Source organism: Tubulanus polymorphus, chromosome 3 (genome assembly GCF_964204645.1).
Source record: "Tubulanus polymorphus chromosome 3, tnTubPoly1.2, whole genome shotgun sequence".
In the NCBI taxonomy this organism is placed as follows: Eukaryota; Metazoa; Nemertea; class Palaeonemertea; order Tubulaniformes; family Tubulanidae; genus Tubulanus; species Tubulanus polymorphus.
In genome coordinates, this window is record NC_134027.1 from 22,874,604 (window position 1) to 22,886,589 (window position 11,986).

The following is an 11,986-nucleotide window of genomic DNA, read 5'->3' on the forward strand; positions in this document are numbered from 1 at the left end:
GGTGGTACGAAAGTGTAATGAGAAAGCTTCATAAAATGTTGGTGTTTTAAATTCAGTTTCAGGTCAATTTCATCTCAATTGGTAAATATGATTTTAATAATGGTATGATATCTACAGGTCAGTGGTAATGCATCCAGGCAGCATATTTATACATTAATTACGTACATATCGTTGTTTTCTTTGAGTTACGTACGAATACAGCGCCCGGTCACAAATTCATACTCATATCTCAACTGCATATTACTTCATAACCGGATTCGTGTTTTCACAATATATATACCACCCTACTTAGTCAATTATACGTACGTGTATATTACTTCCTGGTTGGAATAGAAAGATGTTTTCTTTTCAAATGTTCCTCTGAAAGTAAATCTAAAGGTTCAACTTAATAGTAGTGTTGGTTTGCATTTCGTGAGTAAATCGTTTTACTTTGAAATTCGTTTTCGTAATTTTACTTTTACTTTACCGTTGTTTTAATTCACGCAATGATGTTCATTATAAAACTCGATTGCTAAAGGTCAGAAAAACACTTTCTCTTTGTCGTTTTTCAGTATTACTTTCTACTATAGTTGTTAATTATATTTCACGCTAACATAGATTCGGTAATATTTCACCCTTTTCGTGCAGCACTTGGAGAGGGCACTGTGGTATCGTTTATGCTCTTTCGTGCCTATTTTCTTAAAGATATTCTGTGGTGTTTCGAGAAGCAATTATAAACAGCATGTATAGACAGGTAAAGATCAGGAGCCACATTACTTCATCCAAAGTGATTACTATGAATGCAGTTTCCGTTAGTCCAAAGACAAAAGATTTTGTCGGAAAGAGTCAAGCATGCAGCCTCGCTGATATTCCAACTTTAAGCGGACCGTGGTTTATGCTAAACCAGTTCACGATTACAGAAGGGTTTGTTAGTGATTGCGGTGTCATGTTTAATGATGTGCACAGAAATAAACGGTAAGTCGACATCTATTTAACTACAGAAACAATGTAAAATTCACGTAGCTTAGAGCGTGAATTTATCTTACTTAACTTTTCATCTAGGTAGAACATTGCAACACAAGATTGCAACTGGGTTATTCGTAGTGAAAATCACTTCATTTTCAACGGAATTTGAGCTTGATTTTTAGACTTCAAAATCCGAATATTATTAAACACGTCATCGCTTAGATATAAGATTCCCTTTCCCATTCAGTGAATGGTATTAATTTCACTGAAAATGGATTTACAAACGGGAAAAGTTGACTAGAATTTAATTGAAATATGGAAAAAATCGCAGTGCGGTAACCGAGTGCGGCTAGCGACACCTGGCGGATTATCACTGAATCCTCGCATCCTTCAGTAGTATCGCCGGTATCCCATTAAATGAGTTGGTTACTTCAGTGAATGAAATGTTTTTTTTTATGACTCATCACTGATTAACTCGGTGGTAGTCTATCTAAGCTTTTGTTTTTAACTAAATGAAAATCGAAACGTATTCGATATCATCATATGGGGAAATGATGGCTGGAAAAAGTTGACAATCGATAAACTTCCATTTTCACTTGTTAGTTGGTAATGAGGAACTTGCTAAATATTTCAGGACAGCAGCAGAACTGTACAGACGCAGAGGATACGACAATCACGACGGTTGCAACACCAGTAGATGTAAAACTAGGTGGCACCACTGTCGTACAATGTCAGGTTTCACCACCCAGTAGCAATTTCTGCGGACTCAGAATAACATTGAGCTATCAATTTTAAATGGCTCAAAGCATGACTGTCATATATGTAATATCCATTCCCTTTTGGGTAGTTGAAGCTCATTCGATTTTACCTTCATCGACGTAGTCATTAAAATTACAATCGTGAATCGATGACGTCATTTTCGTGTCACCTATAATAACTCGTTGGTTGGAGTTCAAATGAAAAAATATTCAAACCTCGAATATGTAAAATCGAAAAATAATCAAACCGTAATTTTAACTAATGTTATTTTGTCCAAACCGTATAGTATTTTCCTATTGAAAAATTCAAACCATGTTTTTTCAAAATTGAAAATTGTTAGAACCTTGTTTAGTGAAAATAAAGAATTTAGTAAACTATAAATTGCGTGCACTGTATTTTCTAAAATATCGAGAACCATAATTCTGAATAAAAGTGTTATCATTCGATAGTAAAGCAGTAAAACACCTAAGCAGTAAAGGTATGAGTCGTTGACGTGTATCGAAGCACTAATGTATACACAAATGAAGGAACTTTGGTCCTGTAGCTCGCTAACATTAACGTTAGAACAGTAAAACTCTTGGGTTATTTGTAAATTAATGTTTTTCAATACTGGAATTCAGCGTCACAGTGATTCTAATTGAAATTTATACCAAAGTTTAGATTTTAAGTTTTAAACATTTCTCGATTACACACGCGTGTAATGTAGTTTCACTTTTATAGTCAAAAGCGCGAAAATGGGATGAGAAATATACGAAAATCGAGCGATCGTCGGGAATAGAATGGAATTCCCCTAACGAAACATTGGCACATAGAGGTTACAAAAATCTATAAAAATTCCTAATTTACTACATTTAGAAAATAAACGAACGTGCATAGGGGATACGATAATAATGGATATAGCGAATATGGGCATAAATCTCAGTAGCGCCACCATCCGGGTGGTAGAACAAAGAGTGTCGACAAGCTCAATTTATACTACACTGTTGTCCCTGGTATGTCCAAAGTGTGAGAGTCCACCGTTTTATCAATAGAAGTATACATATAATGCGCATCCTAGTGTTTTAGTATTTAAGTGATTTTAGTGTTTTTTAGTATCTTGGTATTTTGTGCCGCCGAATAAGTTTATTTCGTTAATTCGCTGGGGATATATTTCTTCATTATCCATTCAATGTGGGGGAATTAATTTTGGCCTTTATTGTCATATGATTTCTATGTAAAGTTCGATACATTTCCAGTGTAGAGACCCTCCTAAAACCAATATCTGTTATGAAGCTAATAGGTATCTTTACCAGAAAATGTTAGTTATAAAAAGTTTGGACCTACGGGTGCAAGGTAGGACCCCCCAAAACCTGAGGTCAAGTTGAGGTCACGCAACCAAAAAAGTCGACGACAACCAGTACATACTGCCTGTGTGTGTAGAGTATATACAATCGCTTGTGAGCTCTCTATAGAGCATGCTGACTCAGTGTCAGCAGCCAGGCTCGACTAGTTTGCCATCTATCGGGGGTAATAGGAACCGTCACTTGAGGCGTGACCACGACCTAGTCTATATATTCGAAATGTACATTATACTTTGAGATGTAGTATATTGAAAAACCTTTGACAAATAATTAATTTAAATCGTAGAAATGGCTCGTATTTATTTTGCTTAATCTGTACTAGATTTTCGGTTCATTTACTTAAATATAACATGCTGGCACAGTCAGCGCAAAACCAGAAACATATGTAGGTAGTCATACCGTGTGACTAGTGTCATTGGCTGGTTCACCGAGTGGGAGCCAGTTTTAGTTTTCCTCAGGTTCTGAACAATCGGAATAACCGTTCCAATTTTATGTATGTTCACGAAATCGCGACACCGAAACAAATGGAGTCATCTCTGCTACAGGCTTTCGAAGATTTTTGGGTTAACCTCATTGATATTCAATACAGTACGGTAAATGTAAAACGCAATTCATTTTCAACAACTTATTATTGTCTAAGTAATATCCAGGCATTTACGTATTTGTAAGGTGTATACAAGGTACGGGTTGTATGACAACTTCGGGGATGCGGGGAATTGAAAGTCACCTTCCGTCTGTTAATCCATGAAAAATCACCTGTCCCCCAAAGATACGAGTTAAGCAGAGTTGACTGTGATACGAAGGAAATTTTCAGCTGGATCCGCGTAGTCTCTTGTTTAATACTTTTCCAATAACCTATATTAAGTCCGCTACACAAATAGTTACGTAGCCACTTCACTTATTTACGCGTGATCTTAATCTCTTATTTATTTGACTGGTAATTGTTAAAACTTTTGCGATTAAATTTCGTTTGATTTGGTGTCCCTTACAGACCCACCACACCTGCCGGGAACGAAACAGGGGGTTTGATTTTGAAATCGGAAATCGAAGTACGTGATCTTAGAGCGTGATTCTTTTCAAAACTGTAATGTTGAGTACTGATAAAGAATTAGTAAGTTCCTAGTTGAACCACTTCAAAACAGAACATGATACAATGCGCGGGTCTAGGGTTTATACGTCCCTCTGCCTTCCTAAAAGTCATGCGGATATTCTTTTTCTTACTTGCTATCATTTTAGTATGATTATGTTCATATTCTTGATGGACAGGAGCTGATAGATCGATTTTCACAAGTATTTCTGCGGATCGTGTCTTATTTCGATAAAAAGATAGTTTTGAAACTTGAAGAGTTTTGAAACTATATGCAGCATGTATAGAAAGGTAAGAATACTGGGCTATTTCATAACCTTAATCAAATATCCTTATACATGTATACACCATTAAAGTCTTGGTGATCTTTTTCGATTAGCTATAACTATCGTTGTATTTTGCAAGAATTGTATAAACATGGAAATATGCCATGAGTGTCATTACCTCACATGTATCCTCAGCGGCTTTTCAGTTCAGGATATTTGAAAAAAAAAATTGTTCTATTTAAGATACAGATGGGTTTGGCAGCGATTGTGGTGTTATGTCTAATGATGTGCAGGGGATTAAACGGTAAATAACTGAATATAGATATATAACTACGGAAATAATATAACGTCGTGAATGTAGGTTTGTAGGTGATGATGAGAAGATCTAAATAATATACAAACTTTATTGTCAAAGTGTTACAATATCTAAATTTGATATAGCACAACACTTTAATCAAGGATACGCATATACCAGTTAGGTTTCTCAAATCACGTGGGTTGAAATGAGGGGAAAATTGATTCGAGGAAATAAAAGAAAACTGAACTGAAAAGGGAGTAATCGGATATCTCGGCCCAAATCCGATTTTTCTCAAAACTTGGAAAAAATATTCAAAATGAGGATTTTTCTTTTGTTCAAAGAATTTTTCCAATGTCCAAATGAGGCAGGCTTCTGTACATATTTACGATTCATAAGAGAAATGGTATGGAAAATAATTATTGAATATTTTCAGGAGAGCTGCAGAATTGTATAGACGCAGCGGATACGACGATCACGACAGTTGCAACACCGGCAGTTGTAGAACAGGGTGGCGCAACTCACGTACAATGTCAGGTCTCGCCACCCAGTAAAGCTTTCTGCAGTCACAGAATGACATTCAGTAGCCCTTCAGTACAGTTCCATTTCGATAAGACAAACTGTCCACGCGGAGCCATCTCTGAATCCCGGTACACTGCGCAATGCAACGTCACAGCTGGACGTTATGGTATACGTATCACTAATGTAAGGATAGCTGATGCTGGACGGTGGGAATGTAACTACATGAACATGTTCCAAGGAAGTGGAACAGTATTAGATGTAGTAGGTGAGAATGACAAATAATTCAACAAAATTTCATTTTTGAAGGAACCGCTGAAAGTGAAACATTTGCCATCAACATATGTTGTTTACTTTATAAACGTATCTGCTTGATATCTATTCAACTATGTTTTCAAATAAGACGTAAAATCTCATTGTTTTTAAACGTAGTTTCTCATTTACAGTACATCTCAGTGGACCAGTTCTTACATTTCGAGCAACCACTGCCTACAAAAACATCGTCACAGTACATGAGAATTCACCATTAACAATCGCATGTGACGGTTCATACTTTGGTGCTACAGGACTGACGTATAGATGTAGTGGTGTCAATCTATCAGGACAGTCTAATAATAAACTCAGTTTTACACAAATCAGGAGAACTGATTCGGGTGTTTATACATGTTACGTAACGTACAGTAATCTAAACGGAACAAAGACTGGTAGTATTACTATCAATGTTCAATGTAAGTATATATTGTGTTGTCTAAAAAATTAATTTACACATGCGTTTTATCTATCTTAGCAAAAAACTTTGTTAGATTTCTGCATTGAATGATACTTACATGAGTTAAATTCAGTAGTATATACCTTCAAAGACCACTAATTATAAGTGACAGAAGAGGGTCAATTGATTATAAAATTTTAAAAATACCGGCAGTGAAAGGGGTGAATTGCTGCTAGTCGTCACAACGCATAATTAGATAGATGAAATAAAACAGTTAAGGGATTGAATGCTGAACAAAACTCATTAGCTTCTCCGGGGTCGGTTGCATAGTCAGGGCTTAGACTTAAGGCCAGTCTAAGACCAACTTAGTTCTATAGCCAATCTAACAACCTAAGACCAGTCTTAAAATTTAAGACCATTTGTTGACTTAAGTCTCACCTGAGGAACCAGCCCCAGGGGCTAGTTGCACAGTCGTAGACTGGTCTTAAGTCTAAGCCATGACTGTGCAACGGGCCCCTGTAGTTTAAAATGGAGTTCATCTAAAATGTCGCTTTTTAATTTTCAGATTTTATCCTAATCAGAAGATATTGCTATCACTTTGAGCTATTCTGTGTTCGTTAACCAGAGATCCGAAGAATATCTTTGAAATTCCGAAAATAAAAAAGCAGATTTGTTTTAGCCATGACTTTACTGCCGTAGATTCTGTGATTGAAATCGAGGCAGAAGGGTAGACAGAATCTTGGAAATAAACGAACGCTTTACAAATGCCCTTAAACACCTATTTAACAAACGCTTTACAAACGCCCTAAAATCGATTTCATTTAAAAGGCTATCTTTCGTGTAACAACTGTCTTTTTCTTGTTGTCCCTTTCACATCTGATCAACACCAAGTGCAAGTTTAATCTATCATGAATTTTATTGATGACTTCTTTTCTTTTTGCGGCAGCTTACAAAATATATTTCTATCCAGAGAGTTTGGTCAGAACTCTTCTCCCAAGTGTAAAATTTTTGGCCTATTTATACTAATCTATCTTCCTGGTATCTAAGTTATGATTCAGTATTTCCCAGAAAACAATTATTTTTAATAGACAACGTCCGGATGGGGAAAACCAAAGTTCGATGGGGAAAACCCAACTTCGATGGGGAAAACCAATTTTCGATGGGGAAAACCAATCTTCGATGGGGAAAACCAGAACAATTATTTTTTGATAGACAACTCTACCCGGAAAACCCGAGAGTAAAGTTACAATTTTTTGAGAGAACTAATTTTTGTGAGCATGATTTATGATAGGGAAGTTGATAATATTTAAGAGCTTTATATTTTTGTGAACATGATTTATGATAGGGAAGTTAATAGTCTTTGACAGAATATCTAAGATATTTAATTATTTAATGAATTTATACCAGGATGATAGATTTAGTAATGTGACGATGACCGCGTCGTCACATGGCTCCCCTCTTCACGAAAAAAAAATCTTGATTTTTTTTCAGTCAAAAGTTTACATAATATTAAAATAAATGCAGCAGATTTTGTTTCTGTTACAATATAATGAATCACATAATCAGAGTAAAGTCCAAATTTTTCTTTCACATCAGGTTAAAGTTCACATTCTTTCCTTCACATCGGATAAGAGTTAATATTTGTTCTTCACATCGGATAAAAGTTCATATTAATTTTTCTATCTTCACGTCGGATAAAAGTTCATTTCGTAAAAACTCGAGTATACATATCATATATATAGTCCAATAAAAAAGTTTAGTGTGGCATTCGACGATTTTGTCTTCGTATTATGCGGAACGATCAATCCTTACGATAGCGAAAGTAGATACAACTAGATAATCATATCTCTTTTCACTTTTCTAACAATGTGGTAATCGAGTACCATCATATCACACGGGTAGGGTCTGAAACACGGCCCCGGCCCCGGCCGCGGCGGCACACGTCTTAAACACGGCCGCGGCCGCTCTTTTATTCGCTTAAATGGTCAAATGAAAGAAAAAAGAGATTTTCTACTATCTATCAAAAGTCCAAATATAGACTATTTCAACTTTGAACGGTTTAAGCTTCAATCGACTCTGTCATTTTGCCCCAAACCAGATGCTTATCTGCTATGATTTTCAGAAAATGGACAAACAAACAATAGTGTTCATTTTATCCCACAATGATCAACTAGTGATCAATACATAATATTCAACAACAAAAGAAAAAACAGGCAACAAAACATACTCTCACCCAAATTAGAATCACCAGTCGAAGGAGGTTAATAATTCAGTTTCCCCAAAGTAAATTATCCATACGAGCTTTTCGGGTATTGTGTGGGTGACACATTTAAGGTAGAAAAGTTGATTTGTTGGCACAAAGTAATGCACTCTCAATGCAGGTCTTTACTTAACCTAAGAACCAAAAAAGCCTAAGGCCCCTGAAATATTGAGCCGCTTCTTCGTGCGGTCTGTCAACTACCATGGTCAGATTAACATAAATACTGCATGTATGCATAAAAAATTTGAAAAATTAATGAAAGGAGCCTGTAAATTACGTGTGGAACTTGTAATGCTATAACGCGGAGCGTTATCTCAGGGGTTTCTTAGTTGAATAAAATCGATTAAAAGAGACTGTTGTCTTGGCGAATCAAGAGTGGTCACCTGGAGATAGATAAAACTAACTTTAGAGAAAATCAACAATCTTGATTTTAAGGCGACTTGTTAATTTGTAAACTATGAAACATTTCATAGAAATGCATTCAAACCTTTTAGGGTGATTTTGCTAAAATCTTACTTTCACGCAAACAAACCCAAAAGACTGCAAAACATCTCCGCCAGTCTGGCAAACGTAATATTAAGGATTCATTCAAGTATGATAAAATAACTATAGGCCCTATTTGGGGATCTTAAGTTTATGGATCTTAGGTTTAGCATGTTATGTCAATATATAGCCTCTTGTCTATAGTGTCATCTGATTCTCCATGAAACCTTTTTTCCTGTGGCAGATTTAGGGGGTGGTCTTGGGGTCCAGATTCCTGCCTTCCCACTGATATTATAGCCACTACATAAAAAACTCATACTAACTAAATGTATTATCTTATCAAAATTTGATTATAGCTCATCGCAAAGCAAAAGGGTAGATAGATAGGCATCTGGTTTGGGCCAAAATGACTGAGTCGATTGAAGCTTAACCGTTCAAAAGTAAAATAGTCTATATAGAGAGAGAGATAGATAGTAGAAAATCTCTTTTTTTCTTTCATTTGACCATTTAAACGAAAACAAAGAGCGGCCGCGGCCGTGTTTAAGACGTGTGCGGCCGCGGCCGGGACCGGGGCCGGGACCGTGTTTCAGACGTGTGGCCGCGGCCGCGGCCGGGGCCGGGGCCGTGTTTCAGACCCTACCTATCACACGCGCATACATTACACACGCGAACAAAGAAATTCTCGCGACGCGCGATCACGATTCCAGTGACGTGTCTCACCTTCCAGTGATGCGTTACGCCACGAGCCGATTATGCATGAGGTGTTGCATTCCCAAGAACTCGGAATAGTGGAAATTACCTTATAATTATATCTTTATTAAATTTATTAAAAGAAAAAAAAAACCCATAGCCACGATAAAGAAAATTGCAAGACACAAGTTATAAAAAAAAAATCCTTCCCACTAAATTGCTGTAATGATCAACTGCTACCATATACATACATATTCATAACATATCAAATAAAGTCAATTAAAAGTATATACCATCAATATATTCTGGGAATTAAGTCCCTCTTTGTCCGTAAGAATAGAATATTTAGCACTAGAGACTAACATAAGTTTATCCATTCTACTCTACTATAGTGACTACTACGGATTGAACACACGACGCAATGAAATTAGTCGCTAGAATTTGTTTAAGGAACTAACTGAGGGTATTCTTCGTTACACATTTGTGGAAAATTAGAAAGCATGGGGGCACTGTTAGAGGTACTTTGGGACTGTGGAAGACCCCCCATTCTCAACGCATTCCCCAGCCAAGGTTCCCTGCGTTCATATCTCCCGCCCGGAATTGGAATTAATAGATCATTATATTTTATCCATAGAAACATCCCAAAAGGCCTACGAAGTAGGTATCGAACAGCCCATAATTGGCAAAATGGCAGATATATACGCTCGGGTGCATCTGCTACAATTTCGTCATTCATCCGTATATAAGCAAAATTTCTATTCCACGTGATTCTTAGGAAATGAAGGAACCCCTCTCTTTCTAACTCTATTGCCGGATATATTATCTGGGTCAGATCCATGGCTAGAGGATGACCCTGCGTGGTATACAACGAAATAAAAGTACTCACATCCCCACTAACTAATTCCAAAGTGACTTCTTTTATTTCTCGTATGTATATATATATATATATATATATATATATATATATATTTTTTTTTTTTCTTTATATATTATTTACTCAATTAATGGTTATTGGTAATAAATTAGTGAACTTTCTTTTTACCCTAATGTAAACTACAGTCTTCTCTTTCGTGTATGTTTGCGTTTTTTCTGAAAGGTTTCTTCTAAAAGGTGTTTGTCGAAGATATAACATTCAGGTTGCCAAGTGTTTTCAGAGTCCGGATACCCTTTCCATTTTATGAGATATTCCATCTTTTTAGTTGACTTATTCAATCTGGAACGGACAAATCTTTCTACTTGATAAATCGGATCTCCATCTTCACTATCACTACTACTCAATTCGTTATTTTTGAATTTTTCTCATCAGATTCTAATTCTTGATTTAAATCTTCATTATGTTCTAATTCTAAATTCTCATTAGCCCTTTCAACTTCTAAATTTTCTGATTCCACATCTTTGTCATCGACATAATCAATATCGATAAGTCTATCATCGGGATGCGTATACGGCTTCATTCGATTAACATTGACTACTTGTTCTGTTGGTTTATTTTCCCTTACATTGTAAACCTTATAAGTCACATCTGACATCTTCGAAAGGATCACAAAAGGACCGGTAAATTTATGCGCAAACTTTCGCATGACATCTTTCTTTAAATGTGGTGAAAAGATCCATACATAATCACCAGGGTTTTACGATCTAGGATTGCTTTTCTTGTCATATTTTTCTTTCATTCTCCTTTGTGACCTTTCAAGGTTGTCTAATGCTATTCATTGGGCTGTATGAATACTTTCAACAATATGCTCTAAATATTCGCGGTCGGAACTGACTAATTTGGATTGTACTCCTAAAGCAACATCAGCTGGCAAAACCGGTTCTCTCCCATGCATCAAAAAGTATGGTGAAAATAACGTGGATTAATTACAAGGGCTACATCGATATGCAAAGAGACAACCTGGTATAAATTTGTCCCAATCCTTTTGTTTCGTTCCTACATACATAGATAAAGAATTACACAATGTTTTATTAAATCTTTCTACTAATCCGTCACACATGGGATGATAGGGTGTAGTTCTAACTTTCTGTGTATTAAATAGAGCACAAACTTCCTTTATCAAATTAGACTGAAAGTTCTGACCCTAATCAGTGAGCAACGTTTTAAAAACAACCATACCGACAAACTATAATTTCATTATATAGTATCCTAGCAACGGTTACTGCCTCCATATTCTCTAACGCAAAAGCTTCCGGGTATTTCGTCAAATAATCAGTACATACCTGGATATAACTCTTCTCAGATGATGTTTTCCTTAGTGGACCTAAGAAATCTAAAGCTATTCTTTCGAATGGACCTTCTACTTTTATAGGATTTAATGGTGCTTTAGTCGGATGCGGTAATGGTTTGCGAGTTGCACAGTCTTCACAACTTTTAATCCAATGGGTGGTATCTGCATACATACCCTTCCAGAAATATCGTTGTTTCATTTTCAAATATGTTTTTGCCTGACCGAAATGTCCTGCTGACAAATCATTATGCGTCCAATATAAGACTTCTGATCTTAAAGATTTAGGGATTACTGTCCGTTCATAAGCAATTCCTTTGTCTACTTTGAAGTGTTTTAATATATCATCTTTTATGAAATAATCTTCACTTTCAACTATTAATCGTCTTGCTTCAACTTCGTTATCAGGTA

General features: G+C 36.1%; 1 protein-coding gene across 3 annotated transcripts; it reads left to right on the forward strand.

The window, feature by feature from the left end:
* The first annotated feature begins 620 nt into the window (after positions 1–620).
* LOC141902834 (uncharacterized) lies at positions 621–6,574 on the forward strand. Of its 3 annotated transcripts, XM_074790748.1 has the most exons (6): positions 621–954; positions 4,281–4,422; positions 4,647–4,701; positions 5,129–5,479; positions 5,658–5,939; positions 6,486–6,574. In XM_074790748.1, the coding sequence occupies exons 2-6, from the start codon at positions 4,411–4,413 to the stop codon at positions 6,539–6,541; spliced, it is 756 nt and encodes a 251-aa protein (XP_074646849.1). In that variant the 5' UTR covers positions 621–954; positions 4,281–4,410; the 3' UTR covers positions 6,542–6,574. The 3 variants fall into 3 exon arrangements, with proteins under 3 accessions (XP_074646849.1, XP_074646846.1, XP_074646847.1); XM_074790745.1 differs by lacking the exon at positions 621–954 and having other exon boundaries at positions 3,461–4,422; positions 4,641–4,701; XM_074790746.1 differs by lacking the exon at positions 621–954 and having other exon boundaries at positions 3,461–4,422.
* The last annotated feature ends 5,412 nt before the right edge of the window (positions 6,575–11,986 follow it).